This window comes from Chaetodon trifascialis, chromosome 1 (assembly GCF_039877785.1).
Source record: "Chaetodon trifascialis isolate fChaTrf1 chromosome 1, fChaTrf1.hap1, whole genome shotgun sequence".
Taxonomy (NCBI): domain Eukaryota; kingdom Metazoa; phylum Chordata; class Actinopteri; order Chaetodontiformes; family Chaetodontidae; genus Chaetodon; species Chaetodon trifascialis.
Genome location: NC_092056.1, coordinates 2,080,449 through 2,104,985, shown reverse-complemented (window position 1 = coordinate 2,104,985; position 24,537 = coordinate 2,080,449). Strand labels below are relative to the sequence as shown.

At 48.5% G+C, this 24,537-nt stretch overlaps 1 protein-coding gene across 1 annotated transcript in view; it reads left to right on the top strand.

The window, feature by feature from the left end:
* shank2a (SH3 and multiple ankyrin repeat domains 2a) overlaps positions 1 to 24,537 on the top strand; it is a 164,913-nt gene that overhangs the window by 49,188 nt on the left and 91,188 nt on the right. The window contains exons 4-10 of the mRNA XM_070970007.1: positions 1,328 to 1,531; positions 3,925 to 3,996; positions 7,488 to 7,596; positions 13,054 to 13,205; positions 13,620 to 13,787; positions 15,846 to 15,962; positions 19,045 to 19,122. Coding sequence (XP_070826108.1) covers positions 1,328 to 1,531; positions 3,925 to 3,996; positions 7,488 to 7,596; positions 13,054 to 13,205; positions 13,620 to 13,787; positions 15,846 to 15,962; positions 19,045 to 19,122 — 900 coding nt within the window. The remainder of the gene's footprint in view (positions 1 to 1,327; positions 1,532 to 3,924; positions 3,997 to 7,487; positions 7,597 to 13,053; positions 13,206 to 13,619; positions 13,788 to 15,845; positions 15,963 to 19,044; positions 19,123 to 24,537) is intronic.

The window sequence follows — 24,537 nt, the reverse complement described above, 5'->3', positions numbered from 1 at the left end:
AAGAGTGAAACCTTATCCTGACATGTTAGCATAAATGACCACAGCTGACACAATAAGAGCGTTTCAGGGACATATGCAAGCTCCTCTGTCATTGGTTGGAGATGTTGCCGGGTAGATTCCTCCTTTGTCGTTTTCTTCTTCACTGTGCAGCACCAGCAGTGTAAAGCATCTTATGAGAGGACGTGTCTGCAGGGTGCACGCCACCACGCGCTCAAACGGCAAGTGTTCCTCAGGCGGTGCGTCAGGTGAACTCTGAGAGACGTTCGGGGACCAACACACCAACCCGGGGGCTGAAACGCTGCAGTTCAATACTGAAACCCATCAGGAAAGTACTGGAACCTCCTCTGCACTCTGAACCGCTGCAGCAGAGTCTTCAGCTTAACCACTGAAGAAGACACTCTTGTTTTCATGCTCTTATTTTGACAGTACTTGCACCTGGTGTGCTTTTATTCTTTGATGATGACTAACTGGAGCGTCACAGTATCGCTGCCTCTGTGCTGAAGAACACGTCCGAGCACGTCGTTGAAGTTGAGCTCGCGTCGGGCCGAGGAGGCAGCAGATGGAAATTAGCCACCGTAATAAACCAGCAGAGGGGCAGAAGGCCGTATCAGTCCAAGCAGCCCTGCCAGATGCCAGACATCTGTTTCTGCACACTGAACCTTCAACCCTTCATCTTCCTCTCCTCTCCTCTCCCATGCCTCCTCCATGCCAGGCGGAAGGATTACGGTTAGGCCGAGTTCACAGACTGCTCATCCCTTCAGCCTTTATCACAGACGCAGGGTCGCTATCGCCAGCTGAGCAGCACATCCAGCTGTAAACACTCACACACACTTCCTGAATGCCGCGGCGCAGCGCCCATAATCCTCTCTGATTCACACGAGGCCAGAAGTCCTGCATTGTGGGGGGTTTTCACGTCGGGGGAGCTGGAGCTCGGAAAGACCAGGGGGCAGGGGGTCGTGTCAGTCACGTCCTCGGCGGTCCTGTTAGCATGTAGCACAGGAACAATAAAACAATCCAAAGCCTGGCAGCGTCGGTGGTTTATTTGTAGTAACTGGGACAGGGTTTGTATTATTCAAGCACCAATTTCAGTGTGTGTGATCTGCTCTGATTGGCCGCCATTGTTCTGCAGCTCTTTTCATTTCCTCTCATCACTCTTAAGTCCCGGCCTATTTGCATCTGTCAGTCAAAAGCTGGAGGTCCAGTTTTACCAGTGAATGTGTCACAAGGTGATAGCATGACGTTTCATTTGGGCTGATCTCTGTGACTCACTTTGTCTCTTTCCTCTTGCTCACTTCCTGTCTCTCCTCTGCCTCCCGAACCCGAGCAGAAATGCATGCGGTTCAACCCGGACGCGACGGTTTGGGTCGCCAAGCAGCGCATCCTGTGCACGCTAAATCAGAGCCTGAAAGACGTCCTCAACTACGGGCTCTTCCAGCCAGCGAGCAACGGGCGGGACGGCAAGTTCCTGGACGAGGAGCGCGTCCTTCGAGAGTACCCCCAGCCAATCAGCAAGGGAGTCCCGTCTTTGGAGGTAAAGCGCTGGCCGGTGAGGTCACTCCTCCAGTTAGCAGTGATGGATTTCAGTGTGTGCTGTTACATAACCTGAATGAGGAGGCAGGTGACCATGATGTCTGCACATACACACTGTAAGAAGTGAACAACAAAACACATCCAATTCAAGTGAAATAGAACTTTATTTCACAGTAAAGTTCTCTTAAAATGCAAACATTTCTCATTTTCCTCATTAAACTTGTGGAATAAAACTACATTTTCATCACAAAACAAATAAGAAATATTCCTTAAAATGAGCTGATTTATATGAAGGCTGTTGTTTTCATGCAGATCACGTTCAGATGTCTCTTATCAACTGTTTTACATGACGATCAGTCTGTTTACAGTTCATTCCTGTTAAATATTGGTTTCATACTGTACAACAACATGAGATCAAGTGATAAAAGTTTACAGAAACATATCATAACTGATACATTCAAAGGCTTCTCTGATCACATGTTGGTTTGCTTTATTTAAACATTATTCGATTGTACTTAAACACAAATATCCAACATATCCACAGACTGTACTTCCATCATACGTGATGATGATGAATCCAGTAAGAGCTCAAACTGATCATTAATGTCTTTGTTTTAGTACTGGAGCAGTCGCATGTCTGCACATCGCTGCATTTTAAATCTCGATCTCAGACCCGTTAAAAGCGCCGCTCTGCCTGATGATCAGCGTTCCTGCTGTTCGTTTAGGGCGTTTACATTTCAGTCCTCTGTGGATCCAGTGTAATCTGTCGCGTCTCCACACGCAGGACGCTGTGTTTTATTTGTGGAAGAGCGCTTTGAGTGACGGGAGCTTTGCAGTGACTGAGGAGGAGGAGGTTTGTTTACGACGTGCGGTGCAGTTTGAATCTGCTCTTCCATGATTACACAATGATTTCAGATTTACTTCCTTCCTGAAACTTACTTTGCTGATCGTGCTTCCTCTGGTAGCAGCTCGCAGCACCGGTCGCTGTCTGTCTTTGCCCTCACAGCCAGATCTGCTGTGTCGCTCCATCAGAACGCCCTCGCACGCCTGCTGGGCTCGAGGGTTTGACGTCTTTTCTGCGCACAGTCAGACGATCCGAGCGGACTTTCCCCGGGTCTGCAGACTCGAGTGCCCACGGCCTCCCAGCCAATCAGGCAGGAACACCAGGTGTCTCCTCATGACTCAGCCCAGAGATGGTGGCTGCTAATGTTTAGGATGGCACTGATGAAAGCTGCGTTTCCTCCATGCTGGCTCCCCCTTTGAATGCCCTCTGTGTACTTGTACTCTAATGTACTGCGTAGGATAGTGGAGCTACAACAAACAAAGACCTTACGACCTTTTGATCTCGATATTTTGACCCGACGCCAACATGCTGTGCCGTGCACCAGGACCTGAGTAACACAGCTGTTTTCAGCCTCATGCAGCTCATAGGGGGCAGGTTTTGAAGAGCGCGGCTTTGGTGCACTCAGGCTTCCGTAGATGAGCTGTGCACAGATTATACACAAAAAATCCATCTGAAGAAGACTCTGGGATTGAAATATTGAAATATAGAGTGTGAAACCAACATTTATCAGAGACTTACTGTTTGGATGATCACACAAAATAAAAGCCTGAAGCTTTAAAAGGAGGTAATGTGAATTAATTTCACAGCATGTTTTTGTGTTTTACACTGAAAATCTGTATTTTGACATGGACTGGATAATCCAATGAATAATACTGTATGGAAACAACAACCTTCATTGAAATCAGGTCATTTTAAGGTATTAATATTTTTCATTTTCCTGTGATTTCTGAATTTGTTTAACACTCAGAGATGTTTAAAAACAAAGTCTCACCCCGACGTCGACTGGCTGACCCCAGATCTGTGTGGAAAGCTTCAGAGTCACCATGTGATGAGATTCTTTATGTCTTTCAGGGTCAACGGTGCTCTTCTACATGTGTTGGAGACGTTTTACGTCTTTGTCTGCAGGCTGTTGGAGACGATCTTCACGTCTCTTTGTTGTTGTTGTTGTTGTTGTTGTTGTTGTTTGTGTTGTTGTTGTTCAGCTGTCGGAGCAGAAACTGTATGTTAGAGTAAATCTGCCTCAAATGAAAAATATCATGAGTCCTCTGCACTGAACAGTCCCACAGAAACCCCACGTCCCTCTCAGAAAAGACAGGACGTCACGTCTCACAGCCGGCCAGTAAAGATACCATGACCGTAATGAAATGTGCCGTTAACACAGAGGACACGTCTTCGTCTTCATCCCCAGTGATCCTCTTTCTAAAAGAAGGAGGCGTGAGCGAAACAGCTCTCGACTGTTTTGAGGGGAAGGTCATCAGCTCGCTGTCGTTGAACGGAGCTTTGATCGAAGCTTGTTGTCTGTTTTTAATCGTTTGTCTCTCGCTCCACAGTTCCGCTACAAGAGCCGAGTCTACCGGCAGCCCAACGTGGACGAGAAGCAGATCGCCAAACTTCACACAAAGGTGAGAAGAGCGAGCGTGGTTTTCTCCTCTGAGTGGAAGAGATGACGGTAAATGACTTTCTCTCAGACTGGGAATGACTTCATGTGCCAGCGTCGGCCGTCAGCAGAAACTGGTTATGCAAATGAGGCAATCAACACCACATCGTGGAGAAATGTTTGCTTGATTTTGGCTCTCAAACAACCAGCAGGCTTCGCTTCCCGCCCGTGCTGTGGATTTTCCACGGCACAGTAAAAGCAGGTCGAGAAGGATCGATGAGGTGAGAGAATGAGAAAACACACCGCTGCTGCGCGCCTGGAACGACCTGCTTGACCCCGAGTGTTCACAACAACAACAAAAAGTTTCAGAAGGCGAGCGCGGGCAGCTGAGTCAGCCGCGTGCGAGCGGTCAGCTGAGCGCGAGCGCGAGGCCGCGGCGGCGTTTCCAAAGCGAAATAAAACGCTCTCACAGATTGCATTAACAGCTTCACTGCTTAATCAGGGTAAGACAGTGTTTGTGTGTGTTTGGTTGAATTCTTGGCAGCTCGAGCGTGTGACGGGGAAAGTGTCGCGCGCCTGTCAGTTTGGGCTTATTCGAGCTTTTCTGTTCCTCTGTGATGATGAAGGAAAATCTGTAAGTTTGTGTGTTTGTCTCTTCCCCTGCCAGCCCCGGCAGCAGGCCCCCCCTCTGCTCTCTCTCCTCCCTCCCACGTGAACTGAAGCAAACCTCAGCAGTCGTTTTTTAGCCTCTTCGGCGTTGTGTAAGGCTAGCTCTGGGCCGCCGTCCCGCAGCTACTGTAATCCTGTAGTGCAGCCAAAGCATAAGTGTCTCTGGCAGCTCTGCGTTAGCGGCACGCTAGGAAACCGTCTGACAGCTGCTCTAATTCTACATCTGAATGCAGGAAAGGAGAGGGAGGACAGGAGAGAGCTCGAATGGATGGAGAGTGACGAGTAAAAACAGCAAAGGAGAGAAAGATGTTTTAGAAATGTGAAGACGGACGCACACGCAGACACGTTCACGCTCTTTGCACAAGTCATTAGTCAGAAAACGCCGCTCTCCAATGAAAGGCCTTTATTTCTAATTCTGAACCTTTTTTTTTCTCATTTCTTGGCTTGACCCAACTTTTTGGAGCTAATCCTGTTAGCCATGCAGTCTGCTGCTCTGTGGTTGGCTGCAGCTCAGACTGAGACAGCCAATCAGCCACCAGCCTCCCAAGCTGTTTCAGCAAAGAGAGAGAGACGTGGAGAGGCGACCGTCCTCCAGACTGTGATTCACCAGGCCCGCGCACACACACACACACACACACACACACACACACACACACACACACACACACACACACAGAGGACATATCAGCTACATTAAATAAAACAGTGCATGAAAACACGGGGCCGTGTGCGTGAACCCTCGACATTTCCAGATATTGGACTTGCAGTGACTCATCGTGGGTTTAACTGATAACTGATAAATCCTTTTTGATTTCATTACACTGTCTCTAAATAAACGCTCAGGTACTCTGAGAACTTAACCTGCTAAACAGCAGACCAGTGAAAGCATGAATCTAAAGATAATGCAGGTGACACTCAGAGAAAGGCACTTAAAAAGTCTTTTAGCAGCACTTTTTTGTGGGGATCTGAACTGATTCTGACATTTTGGATTGATGGTACGGCCAATAGGTGATAGGAGCCCCCCCTCCATCCCCTGAAGCACCAGAGGATGGAGGGGCTGTTCAGTTGAAAATGTTATCCAGCTAGTGTTGTTTTTGGAGGCCTGTTTTAATTTTAGTCTCAGTCTAGTCTTTGTGTCAAGCTGTCATTTTACTTTTTATTAGTTTCAGTCACGTTCATCATCTTTTTAGTCAAGTTTCAGTCGACTTAAAGTCCTGGGTTTTCATTGACTGTTTTCGTCTAGTTTTAGTTAATGAAAACTGTGTTTTAGTCTCTTTTTAGTGATGCAGTCAATATAAAATAAGTACCTCATAGTTTAGACGAAACCATTGAGGAAGTGACGTCGCTGCGACTGCGCAGTGCGACCTGATGCAGCCCCTGAAGTGACACACAGGAAACAGAAATACTGCAAAATAATAGAGCTTTTATTTTGTAAACCACATTTAGTCCCCTTTTTATTCGTCAACAATATTTCATTATATATTTAATTGTAGTTATCGTCACATGACCAGCATTTACGCTGCACCCCGTCTCATTTTCATCACTTGATAAAGGTTCATTGACGACGATATTTAGTCATAATTTTCGTTGACGAAAGCAACAGTTTGTCCTGGTCTGTCTGACTCATTGATCCTTCAGACACTCAGCCTCTGATGAGTCCATTGAGCTGAAACCATTTAGTCTAATATTCTCTAAACTATGTACTATAATTACCCAGTTACCCTGTATTTTTCGTAGCCTGTGTACTCTGTAGAGTAGTTTTACCTTCAGGATCAAAGTATGAACGTGTATCTGCTGAAGAGGATCATAGAGACACACTGCCGCCTGTAGTATTCCCATAATGCTGTCTACTATGAAAACACACCAGCAGACCAAACCACCTCTGCAACCATTTTAGGGCTGATTACAGATATATTTTATTATTGAGCTGGGGTCAGGGTCAGAGCCCCCCCACCCCCCCCGTAGATCTGACTGTGTATGATCATTGGTCAGTCACACAGCTGCACAGTAACGCTAATAATCAGACTGAATTAGCATTTTGTTTCTGTTTGTTTCTGAGATTCAGAAGTGTGGCACCGGGCTGCTCGTATCAGAGCAGCAAAGATCTGAGTCGGACGTCTCAAACAAACAAAGTCCGATCAGGCAGATTTTCATGGGCTCTGGTGAAATAAAGCCTTATCCATTTTTTATTTTGTTTTCCGCAAGAATGCTAGCTATTAAAAATGCCCTGAGCGAGCGGTGCAGCTGTACGAGGTGAGAAAATGACTAATCTGGGTCGGGATGGGGGCAACGGGACGTGATCAGGACATCCCTTCCTTTCAGTCGACTCCCACCGCACGTCGCTGCCTCCTCACTCCTCCTCATTTATTCTCGTGCCTTTCTTCTCAGCCTATTCTCTCATTGTTAACCATTGTCTTTTCCTTCTTCTGCCGTCTCATTCTTCTTTCCTCATTTTCTCCTCTCCTTCTGGGAGCTGCTCTCTTATCTATTTTTATCGTGCGGCCTGGAAAGAAAGCAGGCGGGAACAGAAACCAGCAGCCTTTCCGCTCCCCACAATGGCCACCCTGAATCCTGTCTTTTCCCCGTCCGTCCTTCCTGGTCTCACTCGCCTCTTATTCCACCTTGTTTTGCTCCATATTGCGCAGCAGGTCTGCCTCAGTTTCACACTGTACTCCTAAACTCTTCCACTTTTCACCCTCGGTTATGTTTGACCCTCAACACCTTTCTCTATCTCAGCTTCTATTTCCGTCTTTTTGCAGCTCTGTCCTGACTTCTCTCTCTCACACCCACCACCATTTGTTCTTTCTTCTCGCTGTAATAGCTCTCTCTGTTCTCTGCTGTGTGCAGGCCAATCTGAGGAAGTTCATGGACCTCATCCAGCACAATCAGGTGGACAAAGTGTCGAAGTTGTTGGAAAGAGGCTTCGATCCCAACTACCATGACTGTGACACTGGTGGTAAGGCTGCACTCCGCATGCAAGCACTCAGACGTCGATCCACATACGAGTTCCAGTGTGTTTTAATGTGACTTTGTGTGTGTGTCCATGTGTGTTCTGTATCTGCTTTTGTAAGTGAGGACCTTTACAAACACAAACCCTGAAACAAAGACACAGGAAGCTGTTAAATAAGTGCTCGCTGCGGTCGCCGTCCTGACAAATGACCTGAATCATTCTGAAGATACTCTCAGTGTGGCCTCTTCCCGTGCAGCTCAGCTGACATTCAGGTATAGAATTACCTGTACAGTATGTAGGTTAACAGGTAATGGGAGACAGGTGGGTGTCATTTCCAGAGCTGAGGTTCTAGAGGTCTTCATGGGTCAAAAGTCTTGGACCCGATCTGAGCCAGACGCGGTAAAGCTGCCTGAACTCACACGCGTGGACTTGTTTTATTTAGACAAGAGGCCTGAGGATGAGTGGACCTGATCCACAACGAGGTCGAACCAAGCTGACCGAGACAGAGAAAACAGCCGGACAGCAGCAGATAACATGTTTCTGCATGTCACCACTCAAACTCTGCACCTTCATCCAAACATCAGTCCTTATTCATCAGAGCTTATTCAACACACTGACCCCCAGACCCGCAGCAGTGCATCCACTTACTGAAATCAATGGAAACTCTCTTGAGCCACCTCCCACCAAAGAGGCGTCTCTGTGAAGACTGTCGACAGGGGGGTCAGTGGATAAACCCACAGCTCATAGCAAAGCTTGAAAGTCTGTAATTTGGTTAAAGTGATGCTTTAAGACGACGCGGTGGGAGCTAACGGGCTGTTAAATTCCAGCTGTAGTTGATGGTGCTGCGACGTTAAACTGCACTGTAACAGAGATCAGCGGCAGTTTGGTCCTGGTGCCGAGCTCGGCTAAATACCCCTGAGCAGATGCCCCTCTGGGCAGCGGCGAAGGGTTTGTTTGCTCTGAGTGTTTTCCAGGTGTGAGCATTCGAGCTGTGTACCAGGCGTCCCTGTGTGTTCAGTCAGCCTGCTGCGTCCTCAGCAAATAGAGCTATTGCAGCCAAAGACTCGGCTCCATGTTTTTACACTCAGCAGCCAGCGCCTGGAGTAATGAGCTGTGTCCTAATGTCAGTGTGTTCTCAGCACAGCTCACTGACGTCCCATGAAGACGGAGTGAGCAGGTGTTCCCTGCAGCGTGAGGCTCGGATAACAGTTAGAAGTCCTCACAGGAGGCGGAGAGTCCTGTCCGGGGGGGACGGCAACACGGCGTGAATAACAACTCCCAACATGAGCATCCACTCATTCGTTCACTTGACTTAATTTGCTGTGGAGCTTCGGCTTGAGAGTAACATCAGATATTGTTGTCGGGAAATGAAACCCAGATGGAGGAACATGTGCGTCCATCTTAACGGCAGCCTCAGTGGATCAGAGAGGACCGAACTCACAGCAAGAGTAAAGCAGGCGGAGGGACGATGGAGTCGCTGTAAATGAGTGTTGAAATTATAACTCCAGCAGTGAGGTGATGAGACAGGAAACAGATGGGCAGGTTTACCCAGAGGCAGACCGTCAGACTGGAACCCAGACGGTCCAAACATCCATCACAGAACAGCTCCTGGTTCAGCTTTGATCACTTACTGATCGAACATATTGGCTGACTGAGACCCATCTAATCAAACCACAATTAGCCTTTAAAGTGATCATAATCCATAGTTTCATAAGTAGGAGCCTCCTTCAGGAGGTGGTGGAGACCAAAAACGGAGCTAAAAGAGAGTGAATATTAAATTAATTAAATTAATCAGGTTGTTTTGTGTACATGAGCAAGTTTGCTAACAAGTCCAACGTGTTGACTTAATGGTTGATGACGCATCAGCTTGTTTTAATGCGCCGAAGTGGCCAAAAAAATCTGCTACTGCAGGTTTAACGGGGGGTTGTTGAAAGGCATTTTGGGAAATGTAGGACTAAATGAATTAGAGGTAAAAAAAAAAAATTAGCTTCACTGCAGTAAAACACAAATGATTCCTGGACTGAGTGAGTCATGAGTTTATGTTGTTCTGCAGTGGAAAGTAATCAAGGGTGGGCTTTTCCGTGGAAGTCAATCAGTCTGCTCTCATCGCCTCTTGGACAGATTCCAGCTGCAGGCAGATGCTCCAACGTCTATTTAGCCTTATTTTCACAGAAATACGAGTGCCTGAAACTCCCAAGCATCAGACAGACGGTTTCTCTGAACATTTTAATACTTTTTTCCCGCTGTGTTAACGTTGAAATCCATTGTAGCTGCCATGAATTCAAGCTGACTGCAGTCCCATCTGCAAAGGAGCAAGCTGTTTAAACCCGTCTTTCAGGCCTGCCGGTGGTGAGCGTCCAATACCCCAAAGACAGAATTTGACTGGAACTTCACTTAATTTCTTCCTGCTCAGCCTCTTCACGGCCTTCTTATCAGTCAGACTGACTTCTGGACTGATGGGAACATGAGTCAGAGATCTGCAGGACTGACAGGAAACTCAAGTCATGGTCGTTAAAACGCTACAGGAGGACGAGCGGGGAGTCGGGTGGAGGGCTGTGCTTCTGCAGCGCTCACATTACGGGTTCATCTGTGCTGACACACGGGGACAATAATCAGCAGCGAGGACTCATGAAGAGCCCTCTGTGAAAGGAAACCTCCGAGTTCCACCTTTAAAAAGAGCAAAAGACATCCTCGTCTGTGGAGAGGACCCTTTGAACACCTCGCTTTTCTTCAGCTGAACACACATTTCAAAATAACTGTTAGCAATCATCTGAAGCGGCCTGCGTTTAAAAGCTCATTACAGGCATTTCATAAGCAGAGGTGAGTATTAAATGTGACAGTTCGCTTTATTTATGACCAGTTAATGAATATGTCAAGAGTATTTTAACAGTGCAGGTGCTCTTAGCAGAGTGGAGAGACTGGCCAGGAACCAGCTGGTCCACCGAGGCCGATAGAAGGAGGGGAGAAAAGGTTATTAAGCAGAGAATTGAGGTGATCGTAACGAGCTTCGAGGGCTGCTGTTAAATGAACGCCTCGCTGCTGATAAGGAGGGCGTCGCTGTGGATTAGGACTCCTCTTCCTCAGCTCTTATATTGATCTCTGCTCTCCATGTGATGAACAAAGCAAAACAGAAACGCTCGTCTTCTTCCTGCCGCTCGTGTCTGCGCACAGGCGGCACGGTGGGACCAGTCCAGGCGTTTTCAAGCCACTTCCTTTCAGTCGTAACTGCACAACGTGAGAAACAGCTTTCACGCACGTGGACTTTGCCAAAGCCGATCTGTCACAGCAAACATGGAGATTTCATTTCCTCTGGTGAATGTTCAGCTTCATCCCCGTCGCACTGCACTAGAATAAATACAAAAACACTAATTTAATATATCCTGCGAGCGCGAGAGGAAGAGTGCGGCCCACGGTGAGCCGTGTCCTCTGTCAGTAAACACTTCACTCATGAACACTTTACATGCTGAGCTCATCAGATAAAACGTAGGAGGACGTTAAAAAGAGATTTCAGACACGCTGCACTGCAAAGCATCTTCCAGCCACCGGCGGCAGCGCTGAGCGCTCTTCTGCCGGCTGTTTAGTCCGTCCTGTTCTGGTCAAAATGTTCATTGATTTGACCAGTTTGTGGAAAAATATATGCTATTGCTCAAGACAATACTCCATTAGCTGCGTCCATTGGCGCCAACTCGCGTTAAACGTTGCAGGGGTGGTTCTTTCCCTCTTGTAAACATCAACGCTCTCCAGTGCGTCTTTTGTTGTTTTGATAGCCGAGCCTACCGGAGAAGCCGCAGGATCATTATGGTGCAGTCAGGTCCTGACTTCAGGACCTGAAGCCTGCCAGCAGACATTAATCCAGAAAATACCGTGCTGACAAACAGAGTGGCGTGCTAAGCTAACAGCAGAGCACCGCCGTCACATGGAGACAGCGGCAGGTTGATGTTTTAACAGAATCGCTCACTGCGTCTCATTTTCAATGACAACTTTATAAATATTCACACGAGACGATGACAATCATGCTAGCAATCTAAGCTAAAGGCTAACATCAGCATGCTAACATGCTCATGATGCTAACACACTGACCTTCAGCAGGTTAAATGTTTACCATGTTCACCTCTGTTGTTTAGCGTGCTAGCATGCTAACAGCAGCTGGGACTAAGCACAGCTGAGGCTGATGGGATCGTTCGTCATCAGTCAACAGTTTTATTTGGTCATTGACCAGAATATTTCAACTCATCGTGAGGCGACTTCAGAGCGTGTACCGAGTTTTCTTTGAAGCCCATCCAGTAGTTATAAGTGATGTTACTGACCGACCGATTAGCATTTCCATCTCCACGGTAACGTGGCTGAAAGCTCAGTATGGAAACAAAACCTCTAAATATTTCAGCAGGATGTAGTACATGTTAGTACTGTGGTATTAGTACTTCAGTACATATTGAAATTAGGACACGTCATTTGTCTCTGAGTGGCTTGTTTTGATGACCTCGTTTCGATTGACATGTCTAACGATGTTTTAATCACAGCACTTTTTATTGGTCTAATTAGTTTTGACTGACGATCGACCTGATTCTTTCCGTCTGGTTCTCGTCGGTGCAGAAGAGGTAAGAACAACCTGAGCCAGAAGAGAAGCTTTAAAATCCCATTAAAGGACAGGATGAGGGTTTTCTGGAGGACGCTCGCTCTTCACCAGACGTGGCTCACGGCCTCGTCTTCAGGCCGACCTCGACCGCGCTCGCTCTTCGTTTAGAGCAGTTTGTTTGAAATCTGCTCCTTTGGCTCGTTTCTGGAGGTGAGCGCAGTCACAGGCTTCAGTGCCGACCATTTAACCACAGCGCAGGGACAGAGGCGAGTCTCAGGCCTCCTTCAGGTGAGCTGCGGTGTTGGTCAGGAGTGGGAGTGTAATGCGAGCCAACTGCAGCAAACAGCCCGAAAATAGATCTTATTTATGAAATGCACGATGCGGCTGCGAGCCTCGTTTGGAAATTCACAAACCGGACAGAGTCTGTCAGTTTGCTCTGCAGGATGCATGAAAAGCAAACGACTGGCACACAGTAAGTGGATCATGGAGACTCACCTGAGGTGCCCGACAGGTGCCACGTCTGGTCATTAGCTCTGCGCGTCATGTGACTTCAGCTGTGATTGTTCAGTGTGAAGTTAAAACAAGCTAATGGAAAGATGCAGGCAGACTTTTCCCAGGTGATTTGTAGCTGAGAAAAACAAAGCGCGGTCGCGTCCTCGGAGCCGGTCCCTGGAGCCGAGCGCCATGCTGCTGCTACTTAAAGGAGTGTTTTAGTTCTAGTTTGTTTATGAGGCTTTTTTTAGCTCCTATAGGGAAATAAGACTTTCATTGAATTGTTCAAATAAGCCTGCTGGATGTATTTTAATCATGAACACGTCCGGGTCTGCTGTGCGTCTTCACCTGCTTCCACATCACATTCACACAGATCCTCTGGCTTGTTTCTGCAGAGAGTCCGCTGACGTTTGCAGCTCAGCTGGACAGCGTGGTGGAGATCGTCAAGGTGCTGAAGAACGGAGGCGCCCACCTGGACTTCAGAGCCAAAGACGGCATGACCGCCCTCCACAAAGCCGCGCGGTCCAAGAACCAGGTCACCCTCACGGTAAAGGAGGCTCACCTTTCACACCGGCGTCTATTGACCCGACAGTTTCCAGATGATTCTTTTCGCAGCATAAGCAACATCACATCCTGCCTGTCGCCTAACAGCACGATGAAGATGAAGAGATGATGATGATGCTTGTTGTAGTAAAGTGAAGGCTGACGACGAGGAGAGGCGAGACTTTGCTGTCAGGAGCTCAGTCTGATTCGTCTTTTAAATGCAGCGTGTCAGCGCCCTTTCATGAACACATCATTTAGTAATTATTGTTATCCTTTTAATCTTCAGTCAGCTTTGATGTTCAGTCAGTTGTACTTTGTCTTTTGTGACAGACTAAAGCGCTCCGGCCCGTTTGTTTTAAAGAGCTGAGGCTGATTGTTGTGGCAGTGATGATGCTGATGCTAACCTCCTGCTCCTCAGACGCTGCTGGAGTTGGGAGCTTCTCCGGACTACAAGGACAGTCGTGGTCTGACTCCTCTGTACCACAGCGTGGTGGTGGGAGGCGACCCGGGCTGCTGCGAGCTCCTGCTCAACCATCACGCCTTCGTCTGCTGCCAGGACGAGAACGGCTGGCACGAGGTCCACCAGGTAAACACGTGCGCACACACGCCACCTGATTGGCCAGGTGCGCACACACACGAGCACAGAGGGATTTCTGGCTGCATGTTACGTGCGACAGCTTGTGTTGGGAAAGCATTGCCTCAGCACACATGCAGCCTTCCCCGGCTGTGGGCGACGGTCCTGGCAGCTGTTAACCGTCCGAGTCGATAAAGCCGTTTACAGAGAGCCGCCCTGCAGCAGTGACAAGCTGTGAGCGTCCCCACGCGGCGCTGCGTGTGTGGCATGCATCCATGTGTGTTCAGGCTTCATCAGACGGTTCGTATCTCTCTCCCCGTCGACTTCCAAAGTCTCTGCCTTCCCCAGTCTGTCCCGTTTGAGACGTGATAGCGATCAGCTGTCAGGGCGGAGAGCGAGCGGCGGGAAGGCTGCTGCTGGCTCAGAGTTCAAGGTCGCGTTTAATCGTTCCTGCAGTATTAAAATTCAGGACATCATCAATAACCTCTGGTTGGACTGTTCAGTCCCTGCTCTGCTCTTCCAGCCGGCCTCACAGCTCTGTGAGGCTGCGCTGTGAAGCTAAACGCTAACATCAGCTCGAGGCCAAGCAGGTGTGACGGTCACCATCTTAGCTTAGCTTGTTAGCGTGCTAACACGTACCGCCGAGGCTGATGGGAACGTCAGTGTTTGACTTCATTGGAGAGTCAGAGCATCACTGAACTGATCTCATAACAGTTCATCCAACATGTGTTTTATGCTCTTCTGTGTACAGAGTTCACATCCTTCACAGGTGTTTTTCTACCTGTCCTCCTTTTTGTTGCTATTGTAAAAAGTACAGATCAATAAAGTCTTTTCTTAATACTTTTTGAGAGATTTGGCTTAAAAACACAAATGTTGAAGGTGGAATCAGGAGGTCATGGATGTTTGTGCCAGATGTTGATTTAAGTCACTGCAGAGGTGAATTTTTCAGTCCATCCAGTAGTTTTTGATTTCAGCGCTGTTGAAGCTTCTCAAATGATCCGATGTGTTTCTCTGCTTTGCATCGTTGAGAGTTAAATATCTTTGGGTTTGTGAGCGTCGGTCCAATATGCAGAGCGTCACCTCGAAAACTTGTGTCGGCCATTTTAAAGACTTAACGAACTGATTAATTGTCACATTAATTGGCAGATGAATTGATTCTGACAATAATCGTCAGCTGAAGCTGGAATTTCACGGCCATGGAGTCTTGATGGACGTCAAGCCATCAATAAATGTCTCTTCTTGTGTTTCCAATCATCCGTCACAGCTCTGGATTTGTTTGGGTGGAAATCAGCCGTTATCTCTCCACGTTGACTTCTGGGTCGTTCTTGTCGCAGTGTTCTGTGACCGAGCCCGATAAGGACTTCATCAGCATGTAAAAGCAGCGTCCTCCCCAAATGAACCGCACGTCATCTGCAGCGTGAAGAGAGATCATCTGTGACAGCGAGTTCAACATGAGATGCATCTATCTGAACTTTGTGAACAGATGTGTGTAAACAGCTCCTGAAGCGTCACGCTGAACTCACACCATTTTCCACATTAAACACATCTGCAGTATTTGAATTAGCTGATGTGAGATCAGCTGAATGCTTCCTTCAGCTCATTCTCACTGTAAATTGCTCTGGCTCTCCTTCCTTTGCAAACCTCTCCGTCTCTGACAGGAGGTCCAGCGTAAATAGGCCATTTCAAAATAATCCCTCCTCCTTAAACGGCAGGCCGGCCTCTGACGCCATGAACCCAAACTCTCGGCTGAGGAAATTGGATCAGAAAAGGCAGAACTTCCTGCCTGTGATTGTCTTTTACGCCGCGCCTGGATGAAGCTTTGCCTCTGAGCGCTCTCATCTTTCCTCCCATCTTTTGACGACTGGGTTCAAACTGAGGCTACAGCTGCTGCTCAGCGTTAGCTCCTCTGCAGCACACTGACATCTAGTGTCCAAGGCCTGTTACTGCAGCCACTCAGGAGGAAGCGTTAAAGGCTTGAATTGATTAACTACTCTGTGTGTGTGTGTGTGTGTGTGTGTGTGTGTGTGTGTGTGTGTGTGTGTGTGTGTGTGTGTGTGTGTGCGCCTGCAGGCTTGCCGTCACGGACATGTGCAGCACCTGGAGCATCTGCTGTTCTATGGAGCGGACATGAGCGCCCAGAACGCGTCGGGAAACACCGCTCTACACATCTGTGCCCTATACAACCAGGTGAGCGGGGGGGGGGGCCTCCTGTGGATGTTTGTGTGTGTGTGTGTGTGTGTGTGTGTGTGTGAGACGCAAATGAGAGCACACACACCGCTGTTGGATTGACCCGGAGCTATTTTAAGGTAGTTAACCAGTTCTGTCAAGTGTGTCGTAAAAAGTGGGAGAAATGTGGAGCAACACTGTGAACTGATGAAGACGAGTTTAAGACGAAGAGCGAAATATTCACTAATAAACGCTTTCATTGGAAATCTCATCATAGTGAACACTGTTCACACGTGTTCCTGTGTCAGCTGAGCGTTGGCACACCTGTAAGATCCCACACACCTGATTGGTCGGCGCTCGTGCTGACGCCTGTCGGCCGCCGTTTGTGCACACCCTGCAGCCTCTTTGTTCCTCTTTCCCGCGGGATGAGTCATTAAAGACTCTCTCTGCATGTTGTTTTTCACGCTGGTGTGTTTGATGTCAGCCTCCTGCAGCTCAGAGAGGCAGCAGAAGTGTAACCGTGCGGTCGACCTCCAGCTGCAGCCGGCGGTCGAACGGCGTGACGTCCCCGTCGAGCTTCTGCTGACGGCTGATGTTCACGAGGAGTCGACTTTTTAAACGTGGTTAACTCTCACGATGTGTGAATTAGACATGAAAACCTTTTCCTCACACTTATCTTCCTCTAAATCGCCGTCTTGAGTTTCTCCAGATTGAATTGAATTTTTTTTTCCATTTAAAGATTTCTTAAAACATGAAGCCAAATCCCAAACCCTCAAAGTGTGTGTGTGTGTGTGTGTGTGTGTGTGTGTGTGTGTGTGTGTGTGTGTGTGTGTGTGTGTGTGTGTGTGTGTGTGTGTGTGTGTGTGTGTGTGTGTGTTCCATTGCTGTCCATTAGAAACACGTCACTGAGCCACGCTGGCTGACAGGTTCCTTCATTCCCATTAAAGCTACACACTTTACTTCAGTGCACCAGTTGTGTATTAATCCACCGCTGAAAATAGTCCCCAACAAAGGCACTACTTCCTGCTTCTGGGGGAACCTTTGTTCACCCTCCAGCGAGCGGCGCTGCTCCGACAGGGCGAGGTTTTGGTCTTTTCGTGGGATTTGTCCACAGTGAGAAACTGTAGAATCGGTGCAGCTTTATGTGAAAGTGCACCGAGCAGATGAAGCGTCTCAGAGAGCTCTTCAAAGCGTCTGCAGAGCCTCCAGCTGAAGGTCAGCGGTAGCCTCTGACCTTTGCCTCTGCAGCCTCTGAGACCATTTAACACATTGGCCTTGGAGCGTGGCCAGCGAAGCGAGAAGTGCAGCGCCGAACCCACTGCAGCCCACCGGTGTTTTTGATTCAAAGCAGAGATTGAGCTCCACTTAAGGCCGATCGTTCCGCTCCTATAGAAGAGCAGTCAGGCGCTTTTCACCTGTTGGATTGTTGTGATGAAGGTCGCAGGTGTGAAGAGCACAGAGCTGTGGGGGGCATCATCAATGGATGATGCTGCCGTTTTTGTATATTTTTCTATATATTATATTAGATTTTCTATATTTTCCAGCCGCCTGCTGACAATGAAATTCCTCAAATCGGCTCACACACGTAGTTTCTTTGGAGCGTGATGTCAGTGGGATCAGCTCATTGTTGATTTTGGTGTTTTTTGGACAATAAGAGCCCAGCGAGGCGAGCTGAGGGGAGCCGAGCGTCGACGAGCACATCCAGAGTGTTTGGACGGCAGTGCAGGTCAGTGGCACAGAGCCGTGACTCCCGAACACTGTGCCAGAGAGCGTGAGGCAAGTCCAGGTGGACTGAACTGGAGACGCACACACACACACACACACACACACACACACACACACACACACACGCACACACTCCTTTTAGCTTTGTCTCTTTTAAATGAATCTGTTCTTTGATGTCATTTTATAGAGTTTCAGTTTCATTTTTTAATGACTTGTGTCACATTTTCTTTGCCATTGTAAATAAAAACAAGTGTTTACAGGGTGTCACATGTTACAGAGGCTGTCTTGGATGGATATGGGTCAGATGGAGGAACGATGGGTCAGATGTTGATGGATGTCAGTCGGTTTAACTGATTGTTGGTTTTGCTGTTTTCTTGAGGTTTGTTGCTGATAATAAGACGAGCCTCATCATTCAAAGCTGAGGAGCTGAAGCGTGGAAGATGATAATGATGGCTGCATCTGTGAAACAGAGGGGGTTGGTGTAACCTGGATTAGTCTGTTATTGGGTTTTTATACTGTACGTCGTAAATATGCATGAGTGCTCATAGGAGCAGCGCTGTGAGCAAACACTGAAAACTTCAAGTTTCTGCTGAGAACGTGTGAGGAAGCCTCCTCTTCATCATGAAAAACCAGGCGAAGCTGAAGTTTGTCCTCAGCGTTTCGGACGTTGGACATTTGACCTTTGTCTCACTTCGTCCCTCCGTCCCTTCAGTCCGCTGTGCCTCCCATTCATAGCTCTGAAGTGTGTCACACATTTCCACTTTGAAGCTTCATCATACAGTAAATGTGGCTGCTGGAGAAAAGACATGTCCACGCTCCAGATGGACGCGTCCGCCGGTAAAAATAACCCCCTCGTGCACGTCTCAGAATGAGATGTCTAAATGTCTAATGGCAGAAACGCCTGTCATGCCGGCAGATCGCGGCCGTGCATCAGGATCAGCGCGAGACTCGCGGCGATTTCTCAACTCTCAATAGCTTATTGTGGATCTAAAAAAAGTGCTGTATTCATGTGTGTGTGAGCAGTGCATGCGTGGTTGAGCACTTTGTGGGCGATTTGTGCAGCAGATTCAAACCCCTCAGCACTCTCCATCCCTCTGTTCTCTCTCTCTCTCTCACTCCCTCGTTCTCTTTGAGTGGAGCAATAGATACACACTTAGCAGCAAGTGAAGCTGCGTTCCTCGCGCAGGTCGTAGATGTTCTGCTGCGCTCTGGGATGTTCACACGCTCTCGTCAGCTCCTGCTCTGGGAAAATTCTGCTAATGTCACAGGAAGCTAATCGGCCTTTCAGCCCTCAGCAAAGTAGGAGAGTTGGAGGATGTCACTGTTGTTTGACACGTGTTCTGGGCTTTGTTTGACCAGTTTCCTCTCTCCTCCTCAGGATAACTGTGCCAGAGTGCTGCTCGTTCGAGGGGCCGACAAGGAGGTGAAGAACTACAACAGCCAGAGTCCATTTCAGGTAAGAGCACGGGCGCTTTTCATCGCCGTGCGTGAGTGATTACAGGAGATCGATTCCAGCAGGGGAAGCGTTTTTCAGTAGCAGCGCATTGTCTTGGTCTCATTTGTTGCCATGGCAACAGTGCAAAATGGTCAAGGTCAGTTGTAAGCAGGGATTGCAAATGTCTCTGGACAATGTGGGATTTGTTTCAGTTAGAGTTTAGAGGAGGAACAAAAGCGAGCGGCGAAGCTCGGCGGCGGCGCCGCCGGCAGCGGCAGCGTCACGTCCCTGAGTGTGATCTGCTCAGCGTGGACTGTGAGGAACAACAGGAAACAGCTGCACGTGCAGTTTTGACTTCTGAAAGGACTCTCTAAAGAAATCTGAGGAATAAAACTTTCTAAATATTCAAAAGTGAAGTCAAAGTTTTCATGTGGCAGAGTTCATGAAGCAGTGATGCGCAGTTACACAGGAAGCACTAAAGCTTCGGTGTGTGCGTGATTACATGAGCTGGTGTTCCATGCATGTGTGTGTGTGTTGTAATGGTTGAAGTGTGTGTGTTTTTCAGCAGCATCTCAGGGAAAAAGCCCCAGCAGCGCTCAGGGCTGCAATGATTGACTCATAACCTACGCCTGAGTTACAAAAGAGCCTTATTCAGGCGGGCGTTTATGACAGGCAGTCCCACGGGGTCCTCGACTGTCCTCCACAGCCACTCCAGAGGAGCGCTTCATTAGGCGGAGCGCTTCACGCGGGGAGCGAGCCGGGCCGAGCGGAGAGCGTTACCCAGAGCCTGACGCTCAGCTGTGGCGCCCGGCGAGGCGCAGATCCGACAGTTAGCGGCGACGCCGGGGTCTGAGCCTGTTCAGGCCTTTCAGCGTGGAGCTCTCTCTGCAGGTTCTCCGGTTCCTCCCACAGCACAGGCATGCAGGCTAACTGACGACTCTAAAACTGATTGCTCACAGGCGTTGATGTGAGCGTGAGCGGCTGTTTGCCGCCCTGTGGGTGTAGCCCGCCTCGCCCACTCAAAGCTGGCTCCATGTGTATCTGATGTATGCATGGATGTTAGGTTATTTCTCTCTGCGTGATGCTTCCAGGATCAATAATCTGCTGTGCTGCATCAGGAACGTGGAAATAGGAACTTAGATAACAACCATCCAACGATCGTCGCTCACGCTGTAGGTTTAAAGGAAGACTCTGCTCTCATTGGATGGATTGATGATGATGTTTGGGTGCTTGCACACTAATGCCCCAGTTTTAATCTTATCCTGGTTTGATTGTGCTTGGACTCGACGTTTACGTGGAACATGATGAATGTGTTATTCTTATGCTTAGATGATCTTAGAGGTGTGCAGCTCTCTGATTGGTGCAGGTTTGACTCTCAGACAGGGTGCTGCTTTCACCACTTTGCCAGTAGTTTATATTTCTGCCTCAAGCATCACCTGGTAGAAACACAGCGAATGAATGGAATGTGCACATGCATGGATTTGATTGGCCGACGCAGCATCTCGCCACACGACAGGTGAGCCACGTTCAGGCTTCCTGCCGCACCGTCCTGCATCCTCTTTCTGGAGCTTCCTGTGTCGGGATCCTCCAAAAGCATGATGGTAACTTGGATGCGAACATGCGTCTGAGCGCGTTCGTTGATGTAGCGTAACGATGCCAGAATCTCCCCGGCCGGCACAGAGAAACCTCATCACAGTTCACAAAAAGAAGCAGAGTATTTTTAACTGGGTTTATTACAGTAACAGGAAATGGTTCAGCTCCCTCAGAACGACTGACTCAGGGACGCTTTCTGCAGCCAACATTTTGTTCTAACGCACACACAGGCAGAAATGTGTTGCAGAGGAGACAAACAGCAGTTCTTCCTCTGACAGAAGCTTCAGCAGCAGAACAACAAGCAGCCACTAGACATGCTGTGGACTCTCGCTTGTTTTCGAGTGGAAAACTCGCTCTCTTGCTCTTACTATCTTTATCGCTGTTGCACTCTCCACCTACACATGGAGCCGAGAGCTGAATCCAACAAGTTTATGCCTGTTTTCTGAGCGGCCGGCATTCTTGGAGATGTAGGAAGTCAGTAAGTGAGAAGGTAGAAGAAGAGAAAAGGGATTGGTGCAGCTCACACCTGATCTGCTCCACCACACGACTCCAGGGATGTGATAAAGCTCACAAAATGTTTAAAAGTGTGAGAGTGTGTTTGGACTTTTGTACACAACCTGGTGCTTTTGACTCCACAGGCATTAACTTGTGATAGCAGCCTCCGCTCGTGTGTTTTGAGGTTTTCCTGCAGGTATTTGAACCTGCTGCAGGTGATTCGCTCCCATTCAGACTCATGAGACTTTGCTGATCAGGTCTGGCTCGCGGTTTCTGTTCCGGTTCATCCCAGAGGCGCTGGACGTGGTCGAGGTCAGGCCTCTGTCTCCTCCACACCGAACTGGAGGACAGTTTCTTTCTGCAGGCACAAACACAAACTGCTGCGTAACGATGGAAGAACACTGGTTAAACTGTCACTGAATGCTGTTGATGAAGAAAACCAAACCCAGGCTGAAGGCGTCCACAAACTTTTGACCATGCAGTGTTTTAGCCACATTTAGCTTTAGCATGGGAAATGTTGAGCTGCAGGAAGGATACACAGTTCTAAATAACATCTTATTAAATGTTTAATATCTGGCCAAAAGTTTGTGGACAACCTTGTCCACATACTTTTGGCCGCATGTTGTATTTTGCTGTTTCTAGTGATGCAGATGTGAGCGTGCTGATGCAGCGAATGAGGTTTTTCTAATGAGAAATCCCCTTTTCTGTGTGTGGCCTCGTACGTGTGCCTGACGTGGTGCGCGCAGAGCGGGCACTCTGCAGGCTTGTCAATGGAAAACATCATCATTAGCAGCCAAATTAACAACTGGGAAGAGCGAATGCTAATAAACAGCGATAGCCACAGCTGAATGAGGCACGCTTACGCTGCTGCTGCTGCTGCGTGTGCGCTTAATTAGGACACTGTGTGGGTGTGTGGCCGTGCCATTTGATAATATCATGTGTCAGTTCACTGTGTGTGTGTGTGTGTGTGTGTGTGTGTGTGTGTGTGTGTGTGTGTGTGTGTGTGTGTGTGTGTGTGTGTGTGTGTGTGTGTGTGTGTGTGTGTGTGTGCGCCACAGCTTAGCCTGATAACCATTGTTGCATGCAACAAAAGGAAAAGAATTGGAGCATGGCTGCAGCAGGAGAACTCCCATCATCCTCTCTGAGTGCTCCGTTCTCTGGACGGAGGGCTTTCAGAGAGATAAAGATTCATTTTCTTCTTCTAACAATCCCCTCTCCTCTTCCTCTAACTCTTCCTTCTTTTTGTCTCCTCAAACATGCGTTTGCATCTCCGCAGTCTGACCTCAGCTTTCCATCCTCTCCACAGTTTCATTTACTTCCTTTCACTCCGTCTTCAGCTCCTCTGCACTCTCCTCTGTGCCGCTCTCCTAATCTAATTCCTCTCTCCCCTCCTCATTATATTCAAGCCCCCCCCCCCTTTATATCCTGCCGTCTTTGCCCCCACACACTCTCTTGTTCTATCCATCGCCTGTGGCACACACTGTAAGTCAGGTTTCCCCCTGAGCTCCTCCTCCTGCTGTATCATTCACAGTCATGTGTGGCCATTACAGCCGGTGACATGTGATGGAGCACAAAGTGTCCAAAGTCCTCAGACGTGTGCATGTTCGAGTCCTCAGACGCGTGCATGTCAGAGTCCATCAGGCCATCAGGACAAAGCGTGCTGTCATTTCTTTCAGTGTAGAAATGCTTCTGTTAATTTTAACGCGGCCGGTTTAAACCTGGTCCAGGTTCCACTGAACAGCTGAGTTTTGGTGCCATGGCAACAATTCCCACGTACGGCAGCCCGAGAGATGCTAGCAGGAAGAGCCGCTCTCCACCCCCCCGTTCCCACTCCCTCAGTGGAAATTATAAGCAGCAACAGCACCTGAAACCAACAGACTGAGAGTGAGACGAAGGTTCAGGCTTCATTGTCCAAGAGGGAGATTTGTTTTCACAGCCGTGAACATCTTCATCCTGACGAAGACGAGCAGCTAGCTGTGGAGGGGTCGCTCGTACTGACGGACCCGCAGAGACCCCAGTCCACCTCGGCTCTGTGGGGCATCCTTCAGCTCCAGCTCGTCTCTGCAGCAGCAGCCGAGCTGGAGACGAGCTGGAGAACGTGGTGGAACACTCAGCAGATCCAGATGTTTCCCTCAGGAGACCAAAACGGAGCTGAAAGTACAGGAAGTGTTTGAGTCCTGTTAAACAAAGGCTCAGTTTGTCAGGTGGGCAGGTCCTCCCCCAGGATTTTTATTTTCTGTATTATCACTCCTGTTCTTATTATTTCTATATTTCACATCACGCAGATTCTTCATATTCTTCTAACTGTGTCACAGATGCCTCATGTGTTCTTTTGATGGAGGATGTAAAGATACAGTGACTTGAGCCTCGTGGCACTGATCTGTGATCAGTTTGTAACTGATGGCTGACGCTCCCTCCTGCTGGCTCTTCTCTCCTCCTCTTCCTCCTCTCCTTCCTCATTGATCGTCAATTGATTCTTCCATGCGTTGGATCTGGTTGACTTCCTCTGATGACGCCCTTTATGTTACACACAACCGTTTGTCTCCATGACAACCAGGGAAGAAGAGGAAACGGTGGGTGTGGGTGTGGGGGAGGGCGATGGCGGAGGAAGGATAATGAGGGACGCGCTGGGGCTGCGTCTCCTGTTGCTCATTGGTTACCTGGTTTCTCATCGAGGCGCCTCGTCAGTTAGAATGAAAGCATCATCAGGTGACCTCTGGTCCACATGTGGACATTTCACAGGTGAGCAGTGTGGACAAAATCTGATCAATAGCTCCAGATCACTGGTGTCCTACTTAAAATGAGGGACAGAGCCCGTCCATCGTCCCCCCTCATGTCCATCAATAACAAGAGGACACTCTTGACTTTCGCTGACTGGCTGGAAGCAGACCCAGTAAGTTTGACTTGATGTCCTCATCAGGATGAATTCTGGTGAAAAGGTCTCGTGTGAAACGCTGTCGAAACAACATTCCTTGACCTTCAAATCAGGTCAGTCTTTCTGCGTTCCACTTCCTGTTGTGGTTCCTCAGATATCACAGACTTCATGTTCAGGTCAGTTCACTTCGAACATCTCACAGCTAACCAGTCAGCTTTCAGGCCTCCCTGTTCAGCACTCTGACGGGTGGCTCGATCCCAGTGAGGCTGAACTGGGATCAGCGCTCCTCCGGGAGGAAAGCCGTCATGATTCCTCACAGATCCTCAGAGCGAGTGGGAGACGTGAAAGCTCCCTCCCCTCCTCCATCTCAGCCAGGGGAAACATCACGTGTGCTGCAGTGAAGAAGAAGAAGAGCGAGATGACGTTTATTGACTCTCAGTTTGGTTCAGTCAACATTTTCGGTTTCGGGGGGA